Raw genomic sequence first — 25,623 nt, 5'->3', positions numbered from 1 at the left:
GTGACCGACTGGGAAGTTTCACTTTAACGAACCTTCAAGTCGGAAACTAAGAAAATGTTATGGCGGTTGACAGTTTCACCACGACCTTTAGAACCATAAAGTCTGTTTTTTTACAATTACAAACGTATTGTGGATAATGTAGCTAGTTTCACCATATTGTCAATGTTAAGCAAACTAACCTGTTAGCCACCTCAAGTAGTACTGGTTGAAGTACTGCTCAGACTTCTAAAGCACTTTAACACAATCATGTTGGACTTATGGGAAAGTTATTCCACTTCTGACTAGCACGTGGAAGGCCCAATTAGTGTTCAAATTATGTATGAAGATGTATTATGTTGACAATATAGTCAACTGACAGCTCTAACAATGGGAAATACATGTCCAAAAACAAAGTTCTTTCAATCCCAATACCACAGACAGTGTTTAAGGTTCTTTAATATGTATTAAAAAGGGTGTTACAGGCGAAAAGCAACAGGACAAGGACAGTCCCACACCACATACACGCTAGAGACCATAGTTGTTTGGCATGGAACATTCGTTGCCGACATCACGGGGTTCCGATGCTGTTGACAAGGCCTTTGCAGCCTCTTCGTCGCAGACCACATCTGGAGAAAGCATCATCAGTAAGGTCATCATATTGGAAACCATCGATACACACTAAAACTTTGTTTGGCTCTTCATCCCAAATAGGGTTGTTTCTGGTCAGCTCATCACACTCATCCGGTCTCCTCTCCCCAGACACGGCGGTAGTGGTGTGGCTGAGCATAGCCTACGGCACCTGGCCTCTCCCGTTGCTTGAATCTGCTGAACATGTCTGAGAGCTGCCTTGGTGCAGGGGCAGTTCATTATCTCCAAAAACGCCTCAGGTGTGGGGTTAGTGGCTCGGGTCCCTAATGAACACACTCATTCCCTCATTCACACAAGGAGACAAACACTCAAAAGGGGTTACCCAATTCAAAGGAAAGGAAGTCACTTAAATAAGATGTAAACTAAAACACAGCAGAGGAATAAATAGATATTAAAGCACTTCTAAGTAAGTAAATAAATTCAAAATAAAACATTTGCGGGAAAAGGACTCAAAAAGAACCATTGGCACACGTGACATACATGTCCACAAGGGCTGAAGGCAGGCGAGAACATGCTAGCCAATGAAGTTGGAAGTACCACCCAGTTGACTACATTAAAATGGTGGACGCCATTTTCTTTTCTTTTTTTTTACCACTAAATTGTTACCCATAAATGATTTGATATTGACACAAAAACAGCTGCATTAGACTTTTAAAGAAAATTAAGCCCTTGTTTCACTCAATGGCATGTTTCCAATTGCAATACTGCTTCATCATAAAATGAGTGAACAGTGACAGATGACGAAGGAAACGTCCTACTAGGGGAAACAAAAAGCCACATCAGCCTTTAACGAGTATTCTAACGTCACTCCTAAGAAAACAAGTCGGGTTTTTTTCTCCCCCATTGTAAAGGCGACATGGGTATTTGTCCAGTATCATCCGATTGGGTTTATCACAGCCAAGATCCTCCGGTACCGTGTAGTGTTGGTTGGTTGATGCGCCGGGTCCAAACGTACAGCTGGTGGTGCAAGCAGTAGCATGTAAACTAGCTTGCAGTGGTGACAGCTGAGGTCGAGCCCGGGCCAGATTCAGTTGAAGCGGCATCGTTGATCGTGCTTGTTATCGCAGAGAATCTGGTGGTTCTTAAACAGACCTATAAAGGCTACTATAGTGGCTATATAAAGCGAATCCAAATGTAACTTTAGCTAGCTAGCTGCCCATGCAAAAGTTTAAAGTTGTATAAGTGTCCATACAAATTCTAATTAGCATAAATGGTCCACAGAAAATTCAAGATATAGTTCCGTTTAAAAAATATATATAATGGACATGAGCAAGAAAAAAACCCACAACACAAATCTTTCAGGCAACATCTTTTACTTCAACAAACAGGGGAAGGTTTCCAAACTAATTGAGCGGTCATCAAAATGTTTTAGTTTCAACTTACGGTAGGTATTTAAGAGGGTCATGCTCTACTTTAACCACTGTCACTGCATGCAGGCTAGTCAAGAGTTCCGGTTCGAACTCAAGAAGCAACAAAATATGGGACCAAATTACACACACACACATCAAGTACATCACACCACTTAAGTTTTAATAGAAGATGATGATCCCGAAGACATTGTGGGTCGAACCATCTTTCTAGTTACAGTAGAAAAGGGAGGAGCATACACCATTGAGAATGTTTGTTCCATGAACAGGAACAGAAAAATCCACAATATTATCCGTCCTTGCACGTGAGAGCAGTGGTCAGCAGTGGTTTAATAGGTAGGCTACAAATGTGCATGATTTAAGTGTAATATAAGGTCAAAAGGTTAAATGTACCATACAGAATCTAACTATTGGTGGACATAATAATAACAATAGTTGTAGTATGTTGAGTATTTTACAATGTATCATCATTGTTATGTTGGTTCATGTCAGCCCACTCTAATTGAGTATTGGTGCATTACAGTAATGTCAAACATTGTCTTTCATTTTCTTTGTAAAATAATACTGATTTAAGAGGGGGAATGTAGTAAGAACAGCATTGATCCATCAGACTTATGACCCAGAGTGAATTAAGTAAAATTCAAAATGATATCAAAAGCGTCAAAACGGCTATTACCATACATAGATTTAGATTTGAGTCATTTAGCAGATGCTTCCGATGCAGAGCAACCTACAGGAGCATTGACTCATACATAGAGTCTACCACCATTCTCTTGATTAATGGTTCAAACTTGTTTCCTCAATCTGGTGACATCTATGGAAAAAAAATCAAAGTAATGTACAAGAATAAGTAGGAACAGGAGTAGTACTTAGACATGTACATGAACATTTACCTATGACGTTTTAAAAAGGCATGCTTACCAGGCCTCTAGACTGGCTGGTGAACAAGGATAAGATAATACAACTCCTCTTTAACAAGGGTAGGCTAAATAATAAATTACTTTTAACTACTCACATAAATATCAATTTCACATAATTAAGAAAGTATTTACACATTGTTTTCTAAAAAAAAAAACTTTCCTTATTTTGTCAATATTAACAACAACAAAAAAATCAAGGATTTATTGTTGTCGGTATCAACCACCCAGAAATGTTTGCTTAAAAAAAAAGAAACTTAAACCTGAATGTTACAAGTTTGGATCACCCAAAAGTCTACAGTCACACCATTTTGGTCAGAAGACATGAAGGCTTTATGAATCATTCATAAACTACGATTAGGTGGCATTACACCTTGTGAAGTGTTTCAGTTACACACACACACACACACAAAACAAGTTCGTAAATCATTTATAAACCTGATGTATGTGTGCCATGTTTGTGAAGGCTTTATCAAATGATCTGGCAGGCTTTTTGACGTGCAATTCATTTAAGGTGTGATCCAACTTTAATTATACTGAACGGAAATATAAACCCAACATGTAAAGAGTGTTGGTTTCATGTTTCATGAGCTGAAATAAAAGATCCCAGACATATTCCATACACACAAAAAGCTTATTTCTCTCAAATTGTGTGCACAAATGTGATTACATCCCTGTTAGTGAGCATTTCTCCTTTGCTAAGATATTCCATCCACCTGACATGTCAAGAAGCTGATTAAACAACATAATCATTACACAGGTGCAACTTGTGCTGGGGACAATAATAGGCCACTCTAAGATGTGCAGTTTAGTCAAACAGCACAATGCCACAGATGTCTCAAGTTGAGGGAGCGTGCAATTGGCATGCTGACTGCAGTAATGTCCACCAGAGCTGTTGACAGAAAATGTTATGTAAATTTCTCTACCATAAGACAATTTGGCAGTACGTCTAACCGGCCTGCCAAACGCAGACCTCGTGTAACCACGTCAGCCCAGGACCACCACATCCGGCTTCTTCACCAGCGGGATCGTCTGAGATCAGCCACCCGGACAGTTGATGAAATTGAGGGCTATTTCGGTCTGTAATAAATCCCTTTTATGGGGAAAAAACTAATTTCTGATTGGCTGGGCCTGGCTCCCAAGTGTAATAAAGTGAGTGAGTCTATGCCCTCCCAGGCCCACCCATGGCTACACCCCTGCCTAGTCATGTGAAATCCATAGAGTAGGGCCTAATTCATTTATTACAATTGACTGATTTAGTTATTTTAACTGTAAATCAGTAAAATCGTAGAAATGGACCGGTTTATATTTTTGTTCAGTATTACAAAGGTAATGTGCCAGATTTTCACTTTTCACCCCCCAAAAAATTGGCTTTTAAAATACACAAAGTGCTAACAAATGTTATGGAGATTCTATAGCGATCACTTCGTGCAAATTATATTGGATGCACTAGGCAGTTTCATTGTGAAAAAGAGACCACACTAAACATTGCACCTATACAGCCTAACAGAACGAACCCAGCCTTTGACCATAATTAAAGTGTACTACAGGGCATCTAAAAAAGGAAATGTTTGTTTATTCTAGGTAATAAATGCAACAACAACAATTAAAAAAAAAATATTTTCAAAAGTGGAATGTTCTAAGCGTGTCTAACTCGGTTTAAGCCTATGTCGAACACCCCTGACACATGTATAACATGTCAAATGTCAGCTAATGACAACTGACGTCACACTGAGCCCACCTCCCGAAGATCTCTTACTTCACAATTGAACTAAAACAACCTCAAAACATGCCTCTATACAAGTTCTACATCAGAGTTCGGTTCATACATATTTGAAGAGACACACGACTACTCTATTTAAAAACACCTTTGATAGCAAAAAAAATACCTGTCAGTTCAGTCCAAGGCATAGTAAAACTTGAAATCTGCCCTGACAACCTCATAACACGTGCACGTAAATTCAAAGTAGAGGAAGTGAGTTAAATGTAACAAAGAAACTAAACTTGCCCCCTAAAAAGCATTCCTTAGTCAAGAGCTACATTATTTTTCTTTAAACTTCTTCCAAAGTGTGCAACCCCCCCTTATTTAAAAGGATGGACTGGTGTCAGAAATACGGTGAAAACACCCTCCAGCTATGTTGCACCAATCCAATACTTTTAAATTGCATGAAGCGGGATGAACGAGTGCAAAATTCTGGAAAAGGGTAACCTCGAACACCAGGAGGTTGTACAACAGAAGGGTAGAGAATCGGTAACCTCGTACAACCATCCGGAAGTCTCGCAAGCTTACATTCTGTTTCGCTTCACGGATTCCGCAGCAGTAATCAGCTTGGTAATACGAGGCTAGAGAATCGCAACCTAGCCAAAGACAAATTATTGCACCAAGGACTTGCAAGCGTCACTTTTATCCTTCAACTTCATTGGCTTGATGACGTTTCACAGACGCAGATGAGAAAATCCAGATGTGCCAAAATCGGGGTCAAATTTTGGCTTGGTTAAATCAATGTCTATAAATGTGATTTTAAGGGCATAAATGTCATCTTGAAATACTTTGACTCACCAGACAGTGACTGAAACTGTTTAAAGTAATTGTTTAAACAAAAGCAATGACCCTGATTTGTCAACTGTAACATATTCCAATATACCAGGGGAATCAGCTAGTGTCCATTTAACTGGTCAACCACAAGTCACCCTGAATAAACGTGGTTGCAATTAACCCGTTCTCATATCTGTCCCAGCAAACTGATTGTCCACCAACAGCACACTGTCAGCTTATTCTTTTGCAGTCTCATTGTGATTTGTCAACTGCCTGGTCACGTCCTAAGAGTAACATGGGAGACGTAGGGCAGATCTGAGTTCAGCTTACCTTCCAACACTGCCTCTGTGCAGATCTAACATCCAACAGGGCTGAGGTCAATTTTAATTGAAGGCAGTCAATTCAGGAAATACATTTTTAAAACACACTAGAAATAAATAGCTTCTACTCCTCAGTTTATTGAAAAGTAATTTAAAATTGTTTAAAATTATTATTCAAATTTACTTTCTGAATTGACCAGTCTACAATTCAAATTGACCCCAGCCCTGAAGACCAGTTTGCCTTACACTGCCGAACAACAACACTCCCCTAGATTGGTTCTAACCTTTACACAGGCCCACAGCTAGCAACACTCCAGAGATTGGCAAGGGCTGAAGTGCCCCATAGAGGTAGGAGCTTGCCTGTGCAGACAGAACTGAAATCCCAGCAGTCGCACACACACTTCAAATTATATATATATATATATATATATATATATATATATATATACATATATATATATTATTTATTTTTTTTTAAACTGAATTAAGTTGTGTGTCAACATTCAGGGAGAGGAAAAATATACGCAAACTATGCTTTTATAAGATACCTCAGAGCGGATGTGTTAGTATATGGTGGGTGTGATAGTGTACTGCAGGTGTGTGAGTGTACTGCGGGTGTGCGAGTGTACTGCGGGTGTGCGAGTGTACTGCGGGTGTGCGAGTGTACTGCGGGTGTGCGAGTGTACTGCGGGTGTGCGAGTGTACTGCGGGTGTGCGAGTGTACTGCGGGTGTGCGAGTGTACTGCGGGTGTGCGAGTGTACTGCGGGTGTGCGAGTGTACTGCGGGTGTGCGAGTGTACTGCGGGTGTGCGAGTGTACTGCGGGTGTGCGAGTGTACTGCGGATGTGCGAGTGTACTACGGGTGTGCGAGTGTACTGCGGGTGTGCGAGTGTACTGCGGGTGTGCGAGTGTACTGCGGATGTGCGAGTGTACTGCGGATGTGCGAGTGTACTGCGGGTGTGCGAGTGTACTGCGGGTGTGCGAGTGTACTGCGGGTGTGCGAGTGTACTGCGGGTGTGCGAGTGTACTGCGGGTGTGTGAGTGTACTGCGGGTGTGCGAGGGTACTGCGGGTGTGCGAGTGTACTGCGGGTGTGCGAGTGTACTGCGGGTGTGTGAGTGTACTGCGGGTGTGCGAGTGTACTGCGGGTGTGCGAGTGTACTGCGGATGTGCGAGTGTACTGCGGGTGTGTGAGTGTACTGCGGGTGTGAGTGTACTGCGGGTGTGTATTTGCGTCAGATTACAAATATGTGCCGGTACGTATTTGTATCCATTCTCAAATGTGTGTGTGCTTGTACGAGCGTAACCAAACAGAAGTACGTGCATAAGGATATCAGAGTAGATGTATACACTTGAGGAGGCAGAGAGAGTCAGGGGGAGCTATTGAACGTGACAAGATGGTGTGGCTATCCCGTTCTGTAAAGAGCCATGGCATTGCGAAATACTCTGCCACCAGAGGTTTCTCAGGCAAAAAGCAAGTATAGCTTTAAAAAAACATCACCTCTCCTCTTTCTATAGAGCTAATCTAACTTTACTGTGTATAAGAATATATGGCGTGTGTGAATAGTACATTTGTTGTGGTGTCTTACACACACACACACACACACACGCACACGCACACACACACACACACACACTATTGTTATTTTGAATTTAATGTAATATCTTATATTCTTGTCTATTACTGCTCTGTACTTTGTAATGTATTTGTACGTTTTAAGTGGACCCCAGGAATAGTAGCTGCTGCATGTGCAGTCGCTAAACGAGATCCTAATAAAGTAAACTCAGCGAGGGGGAGGGGGAGGGGGGGGGGGCTATTGAACGTGACTACAAGGTGGTGTGACTTCACTCCTGACTCCCAAACAGCTGTAGGAGGAAGAAGAAGATGTAGACCACGTCCATGTAAAGGCACATCGCTCCGAACACGTGCTCCTCAGGACTCAGGGAGTACCGCCGGTTGCCCATCAGTAGCTGCACGTCAAAGGCCAAGAACTACAGAAGAGAGGGGGAGGAGAGAGGGAGAGCGAGAAGGAGAGAGAAAGAACAAGGGATGGGGGAGAAAGGAGAAGAGACCGTTACTCAAGGTCCTAGAAAACTAAGTCGTCACTAACATTCACATTTGGGGCTTTTTAGAAATACACCACATGACCAAAAGTATGTAGACACCTTTCTCGTCGAACATCTCATTCCAAAATCATGGGCATTAGTATGAGAGTTGGAACTAAGGGACCTAGACCGAACCATGAAAAAACAGCCCCAGACCATTATTTATCCTTCACCAAAATTTACAGTTGGAATTATGCATTGGGGCAGGTAGCGTTATCCTGGCATCCGCCAAACCCAGACGGTGAAACATGATTCGTCACTCCAGAGAACACGTTTCCACTGCTCCAGAGTCCAATGGCGGCGAGCTTTACACCACACCAGCCGAAGCTTGGCATTGAACATGGTGATCATAGGCTGCTCGGCCATGGTAACCCATTTCATGAAGCTCCCGACGGACAGTTCTTGTGCTGACGTTGCTTCTAGAGGCAGTTTGGAACTCGGTAGTGAGTGTTGCAACTGAGGACAGATTATTTTTTTACGCACTGCACACTTCAGCACTCTTAAGTTCCTGTTCTGTGAGCCTGTTTCTATACCACTTCACGGCTGAGCCGTTGTTTACATTTACATTTAAGTCATTTAGCAGACGCTCTTAACCAGAGCGACTTACAAATTGGTTGTTGCAGCTAGACGTTTTACAGCATTTACAGTTGACCGGGGCAGCTCCAGCAGGGCAGAAATTTGATGAACTGGCTTGTTTGAAAGGTGGCATCCTATGACGTTGCCACGTTGAAAGTCACTGATCTCTTCAGTAAGGACATTCTACTGCCAATGTTTTTCTAAATATATACATATTATTATTACATCCCCTTACATTGTGTGTTTTAGGTAGTTGTTGTGAATTTGTTCGATTACTTGTTAGATATTACTGCATTGTCGGTACTAGAAGCACAAGCATTTTCGCTACACTCCCATTAACATCTGCTAACCATGTGTATGTGACCAATACAATTTAATTTGATTTATGGGGAATGCATGGCTGTGTGCTCGATTTTATACACCTGTTGGCAACAGGTGTGGCTGAAATGGCCTAACCTGCTCATTTGAAGGGGTGTCCACATACTTCTTTTGTGTGTGTGTGTGTGTGTATATTCAGCCTTCTATTTATACAGGTGATTCATTGCATTTAGATCAGAAATCTATTTTACAAGAGAAGAGACACCTGTCCCAACACCGCAGCAATCATACACTCATTAAGTGGTGATTTTCAATGATATGATAGATGATTAAGTACCAACGTGAAGACAAGGGCACCCAGTCCAGCGTACGCTGTCTGCAACCAAGGTATCTGTGAAAGACAAACGAGGTCAGAAAAAGGCAGCATAAAGAGAGACAGCCAGTCACAAATGAGAGGAGACGGTCCTGTCCAACAAGGTACAAACTCTAGTCGACCTTTTCAGGTAAAAAAAACATCACAAAAAGGTCAGTGGTAGAGTTGTGAGAAAGTTCCAGGTTCGTGATTATATCTCTGGGATAGGCTGTGGACACACAGAGACGTATGAAAAAGCAGATTCATTCAAACACTGTTCAACCGTCAGTTCAACCCATCTCTACTTCTTTTGGACGAGTTGCACACGCACAAAAAGCGGACAGATTTTGTACGGACACAAAATCTCTGTGTAGCCTTAACCTTAAGGACTTCAAGCTACGGTCTGTGATAAAATAACACATCAACCCCACCACTTGTTTTGTTACACAGCTGAGGGATGAAAACATTTTTTTTTTTACATGGCCGATGGATCATAGGCTATTCGTTTTAAATTGACAATTTCTCTGTTATACTAATCTATAATGAGCCCCCCCACCGAGATGGGCAGGCACGGTTGTCTGATAGGCTGAGCCGAGGTCATGTAAACTCACGTTCAAAGTCAAACAAGGCATCAGCAAATTGACTTGCCCCGACTCTGTCATCAGATAGACACAGCCAAGATCATGGATCGTAAAAGATGGAAAGTTGGGAGCCGATAAACTTAGAAAAGAGCACATTCTACATCGTCACCCCACCCCAAAATGTCAATTTGGTCAAACAGTAAAGTTCTTTACCCTCGTGCTTCCTTTAATGAACGTGTCTACCCTGAAGCTCATTAAGCATTTAGGACTTAGAATGATCAATGAGTAGAAGTCTCTGACAAATAAAAATCAATCAATCAATATATATATATATATATATATATATATACACAGACTGTAGCTTTAAGAGGCATGTTGCTTACATATCCGAAGGGTGCGGTGAAGAGGAGCAACAGTCCCGTCACCATCAGCACCATCATGAGAGAGAAGAGCAGACCGTGACACGACGTAAAATCCACCTGGAACACAACGTCAAGACAAGACCGAAAACCAGGGGGCCACGTTCAGCAGGGAAACATAGCAAATAGAAATGTACTAAAAGAGAGCGGAAATGATTCATTATTTTACATGTCAGAGAGGCATCTGAACGTTTTTTGCTCTGCTGAACATGACTAAGCATGACATGACGTCCAGTCAACCGAGTTAAATAATCAAAATGACGTCAAGTCAACCTAGTTAAAACGATCAAAATGACGTCAAGTCAACCTAGTTAAATGATCAAAATGACGTCAAGTCAACCTAGTTAAATGATCAAAATGACGTCAAGTCAACCTAGTTAAAATAATCAAAATGACGTCAAGTCAACCGAGCTAAATAATCAAAATGACGTCAAGTCAACCGAGCTAAATAATCAAAATGACGTCAAGTCAACCGAGCTAAATAATCAAAATGCCACTGCTTCCACAAAACAGAATGATTTAACTTGACAAGAGAAACACAGACTGTGCTGTTGGCCATCTGCTTGTAAAAGCTCACCTTGGTCTGGAAACAGAAGAGCGTGATGAACAGACACACCATGGCGGTAATGCCCACACACAGCATCACCACTTTAGTGTTGTGGTAGCTATGGACACAGTGGAAGGACAATCAAGGTACTACCACCTCTGATACACACACAAAGTGACCGTCATAGACGGTCCAAAAGAAAAGTCACTAGACAGCATTTCCACACATATAGAAAAAGAGTGGACAGTCTACGTTCACACACACAATTTACCTAGCCAGCATTCCTGCCATGTAAGACATTGCCAAAGTCTGGAGACAAGAAGAGGATCACAAACACACAAATATTACAGAGTAGTATGTACGGTATGAATTGCACCTCACATCATTTGGAGTACCACAACGTCAGTAGAATGGTCATAATATCATCGAGGCACTAACTTAAGCATATCACTAACTGTCAAGCAGAGATGCTGTACCTCTGGGTGATACTTACAAATATCCCCAAGAGAATGAGGTTGGTGGGATACTGTCGCCTGTAAAAAGACAACGGGATACAATGACAACATTTTAGTATGAAGAGAGCACCAATTCAGGAATTAAGACTTGGGAAGCATAGCCAGATAAAAACCTTTTCACAAAACTTTAATAATTTTATTTTTACAAAATCTAATAGCCATCAAAGAAAAATGTATCATGTTAAAGTCAAGTGCCTCCATCTCTTAGTTATGAAAGTATAAATTGAGAATGTTGTAAAGAAAAAGAATAAAAGGTGAAGAAAGTGGTAGAAATACAAAATAACAGTAAAAGTAAAGCTGGTAGTATTGACTAAAGAGTTGTCTTCTTACCGGGCACTTGTGCTGCAGACTAGCACCAGGTATGCCCCCATGAAGATGATGCTGGAACAGGAACAGTTATGTGGTCACCAGATAGGAAGGTTGGCTCAAGAGTGCCATATCAGTGCGCCTAAATCCAATGACGACAACACCACATCTAAAATGCTGGGGAATACCACCGAAATAACAACATTTCCCTGAAGGATCTACACCAGTGGTCGCCAACCTTTTCTGAGTCAAGATTACTTTGAGTCAAAACGCAAGCCAAGATCTACTGCTCAGATTTCTTTTAAACATGAACATTACATCCTATGCAACATTAACCAATTAAAAAACAGTTATGTAGTAATGAGGTTTGTGCAGTAGGCTATAGGCCCAATACATTTTCACTACAAATTAGTTATACTTGAATTGCCCTGCCAATGTTGTTCTTCTGAGACCACTTTGAAATTATATTTACACTCAGGTAATAGATCATTTGTTGTATTACTTGTGAGGCACAGCTGAGTGAGCGTAACAATTAGCTTTTATTCCTGGACTGATGGTTTGCATCTGATGGTCAGTCTGTGGGGAGGTAGCAGTGGTAAAGGCTGCCTCTCACACATCTCACCATCCCTCACTAAAGAAGAGGGGACACGGTCTTACAGCTGATGGCGAAACTTAAGTCGCATTGCATTACTTCTGCCTCATGCACCAATTCATGTTTACTCCAATGACCAGAGAAAGTGAAATATTCCTCAGTATAAAAAAATATTTAAAAAATTAAAAAGAGACAAGACGCTAATAACAACAACACAAGTGTAACGGAACAATTTGTTACATCCATTCATTGCAGCTACAGTGCTGGTTGTAGCATGAGTGGAAGTAGGGAGATTTTGTATGTATTTTATGTCTCAAAAGTGTTGAACAATGAATTGACACTGAATAGTAATTTAAACATGAACTAACTCATAAAAACAGCAGCTCTTTGTTGTATTCGTTGAGTCTCTCTCTAGTCATGGTTTTAATAGTTTTTACATCTCAAAGTAGCAACTTTGCTGAGCGTCCGATTCTTCTTTTTTACGGTCTGTGGCGCGAGGAAACTGTACAGACACAGTGCTCTGAGCTATCTGATTGGCCAGCGGTAGTCCTATAGGTGCACTTGATTTGCTCTCCGAGTCTGCCAGGTAGGCGGAGTTCTACCTTCAGACATATGAAAGGGTTCAAAATGGAAACACTTTGCATCCCGGCGCTAGGGCTGCTGAATCAAGTGCACCTACTGCCAACAGAGTGAAATGAATACAAAAAATAAGAACGCAAGGCTTTATCGTTTTTTTTTTACAGAAATGTTTGGAGATCAACTAGGAATGCCTTGAAGATCGACCCGTCGATCTCAACTGACTGGTTGGTGACCAATGATCTACACAATAAATGGACAAGTTGCTGCTTTCAAGGTAAGAACATGTCTTAGGTGAACATTGGGATGAATCATCCTTTACCCATTAAGTCATTTTATGATATGCATTGCCTATTTTACCCGTTTGGCATTGGTAGACAGCACATAAAGTTGGAGATACTCACTATGAGGCAAGGTAGAGGATTCGATTGTACTGCACAAACTGCCGGACTGGTTCACTGTAAAGTTGAGCGAAAATACATTAGTTTTTAACAACTTATGAATGGATGGGCACCCATTTTTCAGCTTCAGATATACAGATTTGTTTTTACTTAGCCTCATCTTTATCAAACCATCCAGTGAGAAGCACAAAGCATGTACCGAGTGTACAAAACATTATGAACACCTGCTCTTTCAATGACAGGCTGACCAGGTGAAAGCTATGATCCCTTATTGATGTAACTTGTTAAATCCACTTCAAATCGCTGTAGATGAAGGAATGGGAGGAGACAGGTTAAAAGAAGGATTTTTAAGCCTTGAGAAAATTGAGAATGTGTGCCATTCAGGGGGTGAATGGGCAATACAAAACATGTGTGTCTTTGAGCGGGGTATGGTAGTAGGTGCCAGGCGCATCGGTTTGTGTCAAGAACTGCAACGCCGCTGGGCTTTTCACACTCAACAGTTTCTCGTGTGTATCGAGAACGGTCCACCAACCAAAGGACATCCAGCCAACTTCACACAACTGTGGGAAGCATTGGAGTCAACATGGGCCAGCATCCCTGTGGAACGCTTTGTAGAGTCCGTGCCCAGACAAATTGAGGCTTTTCTTAAGGCAAAGGTGGTGGCAATGCAATATTAGGAATCTGTTCTTAATGTTTTGTGCACTCAGTATATGTTAGAAGGTGAGAATACATTTTTGATCACAATATGGAGACAGCATTATCTAACAAAGCGTTTGTACAAGTGCAACGTTTGCACATGTTAAGGTATTTGGGGTTTATTCCATTTGGAAAATAACCAGAGTTTGCGAGTGCAAAAAAAATAAATAAATAAACACTTTGTAAATTGGGCTCTCAAATGTTTTCTGGAGTGTGGATTCATGTTAGTGGCCCTCACCAAAACGTGAAGAGAGCCACGATACCAAAGGTCACCAACAGTTGGACCATGAGGATGGAGAAAACCTGAGGATAGAAATAAGACATGTTAGAGAGTCTCTCACAAGAGACCAGCTGAGAGAACTACACAGTACTGAGAGGCTAGCTGAGAGAACTACACAGTACTGAGAGGCTAGCTGAGAGAACTACACAGTACTGAGAGGCTAGCTGAGAGAACTACACAGTACTGAGACGGAAGACAATATTGGGCTTTACACAGTACTGAGGCGAATCGAGCCGAGCCAAACCAAGCTGCACTGAACTGGCCTGGTAACCATCCAACATAGTTGCCGAAGAAAATAATGTAAAAGTGACAGCGCAGTTTAGTTCAGGTCGGCACGATAGTATAGTGTGAAACAATCTTCTATCTACCAGATAAGAATGATCTACGTTTCTATGGTTACGTCTAGTGCTGTACTGATGAAATACCACTCACTGTGGGCACATGATTTCACGTTCTGACGGTAGTCTTTTGACAGTGATGTAAAGAGCGTTAAAAAAACAATAGGATCGTGTCAGAAGAGGACGGTTGAGAGGATCAGAGTTAATGAAAGACTAAATGGGTCGTTCCATATCAAAATGTTATTTTTTATTTGATTTAAACAAGGCAAGTCAGTTAAGAACAAATTCTTATTTACAATGACTGCCTACCAAAAGGCCTCCTGCGGGGATGCGGGCCTGGGATTAGAACTTATTTTTTTAAAGAAATACAATATAAATATAGGACAAAACACACATCACAACGAGAGACACAACACTACATAAAGAGCACCTAAGACAACAACATAACAAGGCAGCAAAACATGACAACACGGTATGGTAGCAACACAACGTGACAACAACATGGTAGCAACACAACATGTTAGTAGCACAAAAACATTGTACAAACATTAGTGGGCAAAGTCAGCAGCACAAAGGTCAAGAAGTTAGAGACAACAATACATCATACTAAGCAGCCACAACTGTCAGTAAGAGTGTCCATGATTGAGTCTTTGAATGAAGAGATTGAGATAAAAAAAACTGTCCAGATTGAGTGTTTGTTGCAGCTTGTTCCAGTCGCTAACTGCAGCGAACTGAAAAGACGAGCGACCCAGGGATGTGTGCGCTTTGGGGACCTTTAACAGAATGTGACTGGCAGAACGGGTGTTGTAGTAGAGATCTCAGATAGGGGGGAGTGAGGCCTGAGAGGGTTTTATAAATAAGCATCAACCAGTGGGTCTTGCGACGGGTATACAGAGATTACCAGTTTACAGAGGAGAATAGAGTGCAGTGATGTGCAATCCAGGGAGGGGCCAGCTGAGTATAAGGCTGTGTCTTCTGCATATAAATGGATGAGAGAGAGCTTCCTACTGCCTGAGCTATGTTGTCGATGTAAATTGAGAAGAGCGTGGGGCCTAGGATTGAGCCTTGGGGTACTCACTTGGTGACAGGCAGTGGCTGAAACAGCAGATTTTCTGACTTTATACACTACACTCTTTGAGCGAGGTAGTTAGCAAACCAGGCCAAAGACCCCTCAGAAACAACAATACTCCTTAGCCGGCCCACAAGAATGGAATGGTCTAACGTATCAAAAGCTTTGGCCAAGTCAAGAAAAATAGAGGCACAATATTGCTTAGAATCCAGGGCAATGGTGACATCATTGAGGACCTTTAAGGTTGCAGTGACACATCCATAACCTGAGCGGAAACCAGATTGCATACCAGAAAGAATACTATACACATCAAGAAAGCCAGTCAGTTGACAAGTTTTTCCAACACTTTTGATAAACAGGGCAAAATAGAAATAGGCCTATAACAGTTAGGATCAGCTTGATCTCCCCCTTTAAATAAAGGACGAACTGTGGCTGCCTTCCAAGCAATGGGAACCTCCCCAGAAAGGAGAGAAAGGTAAACCATGTTGGAGGTAGGCTTTGTGATGATAGGGGCAACAACCTAAAAGAAGAAAGGGTCTAAACCATCTGAAAGAGGATTCTAAACACAAGAGAGAGGATTCTGACACCCACCATTTCAGATTGTTCAGAATGGGTGTCATGACTTGTTGAAACAGGAAGCGGTTAAAAACACAAGATATGGTGACAAGGAGAAATCGAGTGTGGTTACAACAGGAAGTAAGCTCGTTTTGGTCCTTTAAGAAAAAAAATATATATATAGAAATCCAGGAATGTAAATAAGAAGGGCACAGCGAAATGGCCTAGATCAGGCAGAACAACATTAAGACATGGTGGTGCTACACATTAGTGCTGCATATAGGGTGTTCACTCACTGCTGTGTATGTTCACTCAATGTTGAGAAAAATGGGGCTATTCAAGAGGGTGATATGAAATGTAGGTCAAAATGTTTTCTTTGCCCATGTCATTATCAATTACATAGAATGAATCAGATTGTTTTCTACAATGTTATGGCCTTAACAGACTTGTACTTGACAGTGTTGATGAAATAAGAACGTTAATTTGCTGTGACCATTTAGATTGGTTTTATTTCTTCCATATTTGGTATGTGAGGTGGTAACATTTTGAGGCGTTTCCACTGGTTGGACCAATCCAAATCAACTTGATACCTTTGTCATTTTCACCGACAGATCCTCATTGCCTATATTGGCGATCAAACTAAGTTGAGAGGGGCTGTTTCTATGGCAATTTAAAGGGAAAGACTGAGAAATACACAATGAAAATAAGAACAGATTGTCTTCGCGGAGGGTGGATATTTAAATTCAGTCTGTTAGCTTTGTAAATCAATATATACTAAAAAAAATAACCAGGCAAGTCAGTTAAGAACACATTCTTATTTTCAATGACGGCCTGGGAACAGTGGGTTAACTGCCTGTTCAGGGGCAGAACGACAGATTTGTACCTTGTCAGCTCGGGGGTTTGAACTCGCAACCTTCCGGTTACTAGGCCAACGCTCTAACCACTAGGCTACGCTGCCGCCCCCTGAGACAGAGTCTACAACCCACACAAGTGGCTCAGGTAGTGCAGCTCATCCAGGATGGCACATCAATGCGAGCTGTGGCAAGAAGTTTTGCTGTGTCTGTCAGCGTAGTGTCCAGAGCATGGAGGCGCTGCCAGGAGACAGGCCAGTACATCAGGAGACGTGGAGGAGGCCGTAAGAGGGCAACAACCCAGCAGCAGGACCGCTACCTCCACTTTTGTGCAGGGAGGAGCACTGCCAGAGCCCTGCAAATTGACCTCCAGCAGGCCACAAATGTGCATGTGTCTGCTCAAACGGTCAGAAACAGACTCTATGAGGGTGGTATGAGGGCCCGACATCCACAGATGGGGGTTGTGCTTACAGCCCAACACCGTGCAGGACGTTTGGCATTTGCCAGAGAACACCAAGAATGGCAAATTCGCCACTGGCGCCCTGTGCTATTCACAGACAAAAGCAGGTTCACACTGAGCACGTGACCGACGTGACAGAGTCTGGAGACGCCGTGGAGAACGTTCTGCTGTCTGCAACATCCTCCAGCATGACCGGTTTGGCGGTCGGTCATGGTGTGGTGTGGCATTTCTTTGGGGGGCCGCACAGCCCTCCATGTGCTCGCCAGAGGTAGCCTGACTGCCATTAGGTACCGAGATGAGATCCTCAGACCCCTTGTGAGACCATATGCTGGTGCGGTTGGCCCTGGGTTCCTCCTAATGCAAGACAATGCTGGACCTCATGTGGCTGGAGTGTGTCAGCAGTTCCTGCAAGAGGAAGGCATTGATGCTATGGACTGGCCCGCCCGTTCCCCAGACCTGAATCCAATTGAGCACATCTGGGACATCATGTCTCGCTCCATCCACCACGTTGCACCACAGACTGTCCAGGAGTTGGAGGATGATCCCTGGGAGGAGATCCCTCGGGAGACCATCCGCAACCTCGTCAGGAGCATGCCCAGGCGTTGTAGGGAGGTCATACAGGCACGTGGAGGCCACACACCTCATTTTGACTTGTTTTAAGGACATTACAAAGTTGGATCAGCCTGTAGTGTGGTTTTCCATTTTAATGTTGAGTGTGACTCCAAATCCATGGGTCGATAAATTTGATTTCATGATCATTTTTGTGTGATTTTGTCGTCAGCACATTAACCATGTAAAGAAAAAAGCAGTTAATAAGAATATTTCATTCATTATTTTAGTGTTCCCTTTATTTTTTTGAGCAGGGTATTTAATCCCCGACTGTATTTCTTTATTTTTTTTAAACTTAATTGTTGTTGTTTTTTTAGCCCTTTTTCTCCCCAATTTCGTGGTATCCAATTGTTTTAGTAGCTACTATCTTGTCTGATCGCTACAACTCCCGAGAGAGAGGTTTGGGAGACAAAAGTTGTCCAGAGAACTCATTAGAAATTGATGGCAGATCGATCCAAAGTGCTTGGCTATTCCACGAATGTCATGCGTCCTCCGATACACAACCCAACCAAGCCGCACTGCTTCTTAACACAGCGCACATTCAACCCGGAAGCCAGCCGCACCAATGTGTCGGAGGAAACACTGTGCACCTGGCAACCTTTGGTTAGCGCGTACTGCGCCCGGCCCGCCACAGAAGTCGCTGGTGCGCGATGAGACAAGGATATCCCTACCGGCCAATCCCTCCCTAACCCGGATGACGCTAGGCCAATTGTGCGTCGCCCCACGGACCTCCCGGTCGCTGCCGGTTACGACAGAGCCTGGGCGCGAACCCAGAGTCTCTGGTGGCACAGCTGGCGCTGCAGTACAGCGCCCTTAACCACTGCGCCACCCAGGAGGCCCTGATTACTGTAATTTTCTATTTAATAATTTTCTATTTGTATAAACCTTTAATTCCTCCTTTCATGGGTAAGCACTAGGTGCAAATATAGGAAAGCAACGCAGAGAGGTTTGGGAGACAAAAGTTGTCCAGAGAACTCATTAGAAATTGATGGCAGATCGATCCAAAGTGCTTGGCTATTCCACGAATGGCTTATTTCTCTGATCATTGTCTTGTATCAGAAACACCTGTAAATTATACAAATCACCATTAATAGCATACAGCAGAGAATTTTTTTACATGAACCGAACCAAAACCTCATCAACACCTCTTGAACGTGGGTGGTATGGTGGTGAGCCTTTTGTCAATAAAAATATGTTGACAAAAGAAAGAAAAAGAAAAAAAGGGACACTTGAGCCTCTCACTTTGCGAATGAACATACGTCGGATGTTCTTGTCCTCCCAGTTGCTTCCATCCAAGCTGTCGCTGGTGCTGGGGTCAGAGAAGGGAGAGGACATGTCAGAAGCGTAGGGGTTGGTGTAGCCCGGGCCTAACAGAGACAGAAAAAAAGAGAATTAGAAAAGAAGTTGAAAACTGGGCAAAATAAAGTGGCGCTCATCTCATTTCAGAACAGACCGTCTAATTGAAAAACTCAACTCGGAACTTATTGCAACAACAAAAAGGTTGGGATGCAACAGATCTGGAGAATGTATTGCAAATCCACACTCGTTTTTACATGTATAGACTAAAAATCTATTTTCTGGACATTGTACAATGAAGTACTTGAAGTTAGTGACCTGGTCTCTTTTAACGTGATAATTTTGCAGCGATACAATTGGGCCCAGAGGGTGGGGGGGTGAAAGGACAATACTCTTGGGAATAACAGCGGTCACGCAATGACCACACCAAGACAGTTATGATGAACAAGCAAGGCTAAACTCTGTGTCCATAAAACAGGATTAGGGAGAATGTTATAAAACAAGATTAGGTATTTTTTTTAGGATCCCCATTAGCTGTTGCAAAAGCAACAGATACTCTTCCTGGGGTCCAACACAAAACATGAAACATTACATAATACAGAACATCAATAGAGAAGAACAGCTCAAGGACATATCTACATTTAAAAAAAAAATAAAAGCACACGTAGCCTACATATCAATGCATGCACACAGACTATCTAGGTCAGGGAGATTAGGGAGAACATTATAAAACAGCATAAAAAAAAGGGGTGGTTAGTTTGGACATAGCAATTCCATTTCTATAAGATAAGGAGGTAGACCATGTTTCCCCTTGACTCACTGGGACTGGGGTGCACGTAGGCCCAGCTGGTGTGGATGGGCACCGGTGGAGGGGGCATGGGGGGCAGGTTGTCACTGTAGGGGGGCATTGCCACCATCACTCCACCGTACGTCTGCTCCTTGTCCCCTGCCATGGCTTCAGCGTAACTGGGCGGGGCTGCCGGTAGACTCATGGGTGAGGTGAGGCAGTCTGTGTGGGGAAAAAGCTGAGGATGACAAAGGACGTTGAGATTTAAACAATCTTTAACTTCTATCCCCTCAACTCCACTCTTTCGACGTTTGCAAATCTGAAGAAACCGGATAGACCTGAGCAGTGTGTCAGAAACCAAACTCGCCATAGCCATTAGAAGGCTACGCGTCTCCTGGCTGTCTGTTCAGAACTGTAAACGTTGAAGGGGTCAATTTAGGGCAGGGGTGCCAATCCTCCTCTCAAAGAACTGCGGCATCTGCAGGCTTTTGGTCCAGCCCTGCATAAACACACTTAATTCAACATCGAGGAGAAGTTGATTAGTCGGGTATGTTAGACTGGGGCTGGTACAAAATCCTGCATGAGAGACCATGGCATGAGAGGTAGCTGTTCTTAGAGAAAATGTGTTGGCTAGTTAGCTAGCTACTAACGTTAGTGTTTACTAGCTCTCACAAGGTGAAAATATTGATTCTGCGCGTAATAACACAACAGGTGGCTAACTCAACTCTAGCTACCAAGCGATTAGCCGAGGCTCTATAGAAGTCTAACATATTAGCGAGCATTACAAAAAAATGCATTAAAACGCATCATCTGTAATGTTACAATTGACACTATTTGCCATCGTTGCTAAAAACGAGAAGGAACAGCTAAATTAGCTAGCTAGTTACTGTAGCTAGCTGTAAGCTTGCTAGCTAACGAGTATCCCATTCACTTTTGTACTATTAGCCAGGTAACAATATCTGTTATTTTTACATGTTATTGCTGTGGACTGCGGATATCCAATAATTTCAAGTTGTCGTGTACACTAGTTAAATGCCAATGAAACAATTATTTTGTTTACCTGTTACACAGTTGCCAATCGATCAGTGACCCAAATAATAACGGGCATAGAAAGCTTAATGCAATGCGGGATCCTTGAGACGTCCCTAAACCATAAAGGCCGGTTTAGACTTTGTCTAACGACATATCTGTAGACATTTCGAAAGGGACAAGTGTCGCTGATCAAAACTACATTTTAATTTATACTCCGGTAGAATATCTATAGACCTGTCGGTTTCCCTGGGAAACAGACAGATTAAAATAATAATAATAATAATTCAACTTTGACCCTGTCGTTGCGTCCGTTGTCATGGTTACCTGACTGGTTAAAATTATTGCGTTCAAGACAAATGGGAGCTTTGGAAAAAAAATTAATAATAATAAGAGGTCAAATCATGACGTCAGGTTTGAACTCTACAAAGAGGCCCGAGTTCTCAAATTGGAATTACGAGTTGGATGACCATTCAAATCGATTTTTCCCATTCGGGACTAGTTCTCAATTATCTTGTTGCGAGTTTATTTTCTATAATAATTTTTAAAAATAATATAAAGTTCATTAAGAAGTTGTCAGTTATGCTCTGGTCATTATTTGAACTGGCTAGGCCGCTAGCTAGCTAACAAGATGGAAACGAACCAAAATATTGTTTAGAAAGTTGATTGTAGTTGCCTGGCTTTACTAGATTTGTTTTTAAAAGGATGGGTTTATTGGCATTAACAGTGGCTACCCGTCATTCAGGGCAGCATGATATTTTGGCATTAATAAGTGTCACATATCAGTTTATAAACCATGTAAAAAATATATATAATTGAGTTAATAAAGCTGCATACAAACATGGTCTCTTTTTTTGTTTTCTTGAGTAAGGCAGTTCCAAAATGCAGTTGTTTCAGCCTAGCTACGTGCTTTCTGTGGGGCAAACCAGCATACAATTTTGAACGTTGCGCCGTGATTGGCACAGTGTTCTGTCACTCATGGGGACACTACGTCACCGCCAAGTCTTAAGGGTAGAGCTAGAAAATTCTGGCCCCTTGGGTGCTGCCATAGAGTTACATTAGATGTGCCCATCCAAGAAGGCTCGAGGTTATTGGCCACAGATAAAATTAAGTCAAATCACGTGATATGTACAGAAGCTTTGATTGGACTGATCATGTCAACATCATACTTTCAAAATCTTAGCTAGCAGTCATCATCATGAATCAAGTTGACAATATACTGGCAAATCATTTTTAATCCTTGTCATGTGAAGAGAAATAATGAAGAGAAATTATAGATAAAACGTATCAGTGCTCATCGGCCATTGGACATAAACATTACACAACAAGTTGCAAATCGCAAATACAACAATAAGTGGTTTGGAAGTAATTGGTGACAGTGGATAACTGCAAGAATTGCAAAGCAATCACTAGCCTGCTATTCAGTGGAATGACTGTGTGGTCCCAAATCTGGGATTAAGGGGCTCTTTTCCAAGTTTAAAATGGAAAAACATTCAACATTGGCGATGCTGTCAATGAAGCATGATTTGTGGTGTGCTCAAAAACAACTGTTAACTCGGAACTGCGAAAACTTGACTTTAGTGAGTTCAAGACAACTGGGAAGTCGGGAATAAATGAGAAAATACGTTTTGAACGGTCATCCAACTCGGGAACTCTTCCTCGAGTTACGACCTGAAGATCAATGACGCCATCGTGATTCAACCTTGTTTTTATCCGAGTTTCCAGTTGCTTTGAAAGCACCATAATTCCAGAGAATGCCAGACTTGTGACAAAATTTGCCCACGAAGGACTGCCGTGCCACCTTCCTGTTCAAGTGAGCACAGCACAACAAGGTGAGTCCAAAAATGTATTGCATGCTGCTGCATAAATTATGTAATATGCCAGGGAGATATGTATACTGTCGCTAAGAAAGTAAAACTAAGTGTATGTTGTGTCGTAAGATGTTAGTAGCCAATGTGCCTCACCATAATACTTTGGTCTATTTACCCCTCTTAATTTCACCTACTGTTCTGACTTGGTGGTGCACATGTAGCCTTTAACCTGTTTTAGAGAAATATAATCATTGAATATTGTAAGAGCTTTCATTGTCTGCTTATATGCCCCCTTTATTTATCATACGGTTCTGACTTGGTGTACAGGGAGAATATTGTAAGAACGGCCCATATTCTGAATTCTGTCGCTGTACATTTCAAAAGTGCTGAATACATAGTTATATTGACTACGTCCGTCCTAGCTCCCTCATTAATGTCTTAATCGAAATTGCAGATTGTCTCTTATCTGCTTGTTGCTCCCTTATTCCATAGTTTGGAAATCTTTGTCTGTCGACATGTCTGTAGACAATTCGGACGCGACAAATTTCAGATTGCCTCTTATCTGCTTGTTGTCCCTTTATGCCATAGTTTTTAAATCTCAATTGTCATTAGAAACCACATTTGTTTATGCAAGTCAGCCATGTTTTTTTTTAAAGCAGTAAATGAGGCTGAATGAACTGTTTCGCTGCCAGACAAGGCTCCACTGATAGCCAGGTGTAGCAATGGGTAATGTTGGGACTGCTGTTGGGACAGCTTTATGTAGGCCTTAACAGTTTTTGGGCACGTTTGTCACCATTATAGTGCAATTAATGTATTGTTTAGTGCACTGGCGATTTTAGCATGTAAATCTTGGTGGATTTTTAAAAAAGTGGGATGCATGCCAGCAAAGCCAATACACAACACTAAACAAAACATTAATTATCCTATAATGGTTACGAACGGTACCTACAAACTGTTAGGGCCTATATAAAGCTGTCCCAACTGGTTTAGTGATGTGATTTGTAGTGGCTTTGCTGGCATGCATCCCACAGTTGTTTTTTTTGTCTCACTAAGATATATATATATATATATATACACACACACACAGTATATCAGCAGCGACTGGAATAATTGTTTTGAACGGTCATCCAATTTAAGAACTCGGGCCTCTTTCTAGAGTTTTTTTTCTAGAGCTCTTCCTTTCGGACCTGAAGATATCTGACGTTATGTTTTGCCTAGTATTTTTTCCGATTTCCCAGTTGTTCCGAACGCGGCATTAATCCCCTACGGTAACCATTTTAAATGTCAACTCCAATGGGGTAACGTCGGGGTTGGGACGTCCCAAGGATGCCAAGTAGCAAGGACGTTAATAGAAAACACAAGTATTTTCCGGTTTCTGCCTTCAAAATAAAAGTTCCTACACCAGAGATAGAGAAATGAGATGGGAATCCCCTTTTCAAATAGCGAGCAGTGTCGTCTTTTTGTAGGCACCAATTCCGACATGGTTCGTTGGTTGGGGGAAGCCTATGGCACAAGTATCAAACTCATTCCACGTAGCGTACACCCTGTACTTGATGGATGAATTAAGGTCACTATTTAGTCAGTACCCAATAGTACTTGTTACATTTTGAATGAAAGCAGGACAGAAATGGTCCAGTTCAGACACTTATCAAGAGGTCATCGCTCCTGCCTCTGACCTGGCGGACTCACTAAACACAAATGCTTTGTTTCTGAATGACGTCTGAGTGTTGGAGTGTGTCCCTGGCTATCCATAAATTAAAGAAACATGCAACAATTGAGCCATATGGTCTTAATACATCTTAATATAAAGAATTTGAAATGATTTATACTTTTACTTTTGATACTTAACAAGCACATTTTTGCATTTTGGATTTACTTTTGATAAATAAGTATATTTAAAACCAAATACATTGACTTTTACTCAAGTAGTATTTTACTGGGTGACTTTCATTTGACTCATTTCCTATTAAGGTATCTTTACTTTTACTCAAGTATGACAATTGGGTACTTTTTCCACCACTGTAATTAGTAAGGTATTGCTTATTGGTCCATACTGTTAGTATGCCAAAAGTTCCCGGATGTCATACAACATTTGCCAAAATACGTAGTATACAAGCAGTGGACACTATTTCCCATGGTTTTAGGGCCCATAATGCAATTTCTTTAGAAAATGGGCGTGGCTTCCCAACATTAAGATGTGAAGAAAATGGCAGAAAATATGCAGCCGAAGTCCGACAAGAGCACATACAAATTCAGGTTGCAAGTTCAAACCCCCAAGCGGACAAGGTACAAATCTGTCGTTCTGCCCCTGAACAGGCAGTTAACCCACTGTTCCTAGGCCGTCATTGAAAATAAGAATTTGTTCTTAACTGACTTGCCTAGTTAAATAAAGGTTAAATAAATACAAATTGCATATATGACAAATGTTGAGCAATGTAATAGTCATGACTTTAATTAAATTACTTAATTTGAAAAGTCAATAAGCATACTACGGTTAGTATGAGTATTTGAACACAGCTTAGGTCTTAATTGAAAGTTTTAAAAAAGTTATTACATAGAACAAGTAAAAGATCTTACAAAATATGTAGTTCGCAAAATTAATTTGTGCCCAATTGATTCCCATTCACTACTTGGACTGCTTAACTTTTCCCCAGAATGCAATTGACACAGGCAACGTACACAATGGCCGTACATTGGAATCATATAATTTTGAGGAAATCCCTGTCCATATTTGACAAAAGATAGATCCCTCTAGCCCTAAATGTGTGAAGGTCAACAGTACTACTA

General features: G+C 41.7%; 1 protein-coding gene and 1 long non-coding RNA gene across 3 annotated transcripts; both read right to left on the bottom strand.

Annotated features, from left to right (window-relative positions):
• Positions 1 to 417: 417 nt before the first annotated feature.
• On the bottom strand, positions 418 to 6,162 carry LOC127907554 (uncharacterized). The gene is made up of 2 exons (XR_008064837.1): positions 1,542 to 6,162; positions 418 to 910 (listed from the first exon to the last, which is right to left on the bottom strand). It is a non-coding gene; the product is annotated as an uncharacterized LOC127907554 (long non-coding RNA).
• Positions 6,163 to 7,596: 1,434 nt separating this feature from the next.
• faim2a (Fas apoptotic inhibitory molecule 2a) lies at positions 7,597 to 21,224 on the bottom strand. 2 transcript variants are annotated; one of them, XM_035787540.2, is made up of 12 exons: positions 21,057 to 21,224; positions 20,030 to 20,234; positions 19,156 to 19,280; positions 13,990 to 14,054; positions 13,059 to 13,112; positions 11,511 to 11,561; positions 11,159 to 11,198; positions 10,937 to 10,974; positions 10,696 to 10,783; positions 10,083 to 10,178; positions 9,104 to 9,157; positions 7,597 to 7,758 (listed from the first exon to the last, which is right to left on the bottom strand). In XM_035787540.2, exons 2-12 carry the CDS (start codon positions 20,199 to 20,201, stop codon positions 7,612 to 7,614), a joined length of 930 nt encoding a protein of 309 aa, XP_035643433.1. In that variant the 5' UTR covers positions 20,202 to 20,234; positions 21,057 to 21,224; the 3' UTR covers positions 7,597 to 7,611. The 2 variants fall into 2 exon arrangements, with proteins under 2 accessions (XP_035643433.1, XP_052319127.1); XM_052463167.1 differs by lacking the exon at positions 21,057 to 21,224 and adding an exon at positions 20,335 to 20,476.
• Positions 21,225 to 25,623: the final 4,399 nt, after the last annotated feature.

The sequence above is a fragment of the Oncorhynchus keta genome, chromosome 15, assembly GCF_023373465.1.
Source record: "Oncorhynchus keta strain PuntledgeMale-10-30-2019 chromosome 15, Oket_V2, whole genome shotgun sequence".
Classification (NCBI taxonomy): Eukaryota; Metazoa; Chordata; class Actinopteri; order Salmoniformes; family Salmonidae; genus Oncorhynchus; species Oncorhynchus keta.
The sequence above is the reverse complement of the archived record's forward strand: the minus strand, read 5'-3'. Positions and strand labels throughout refer to the sequence as shown.

Coding starts and splice junctions, on each gene's coding strand:
- faim2a (XM_035787540.2), bottom strand. CDS start 20,201: ATGAGTCTACCGGCAGCCCCGCCCAGTTACGCTGAAGCCATGGCAGGG. Junction 10,975..11,158: donor TCATTCTCTTGGGGATATTT/GTAAGTATCACC, acceptor TCTTGTCTCCAG/ACTTTGGCAATGTCTTACAT. Junction 10,179..10,695: donor TCTTCTGTTTCCAGACCAAG/GTGAGCTTTTAC, acceptor GTTGTGTTCCAG/GTGGATTTTACGTCGTGTCA.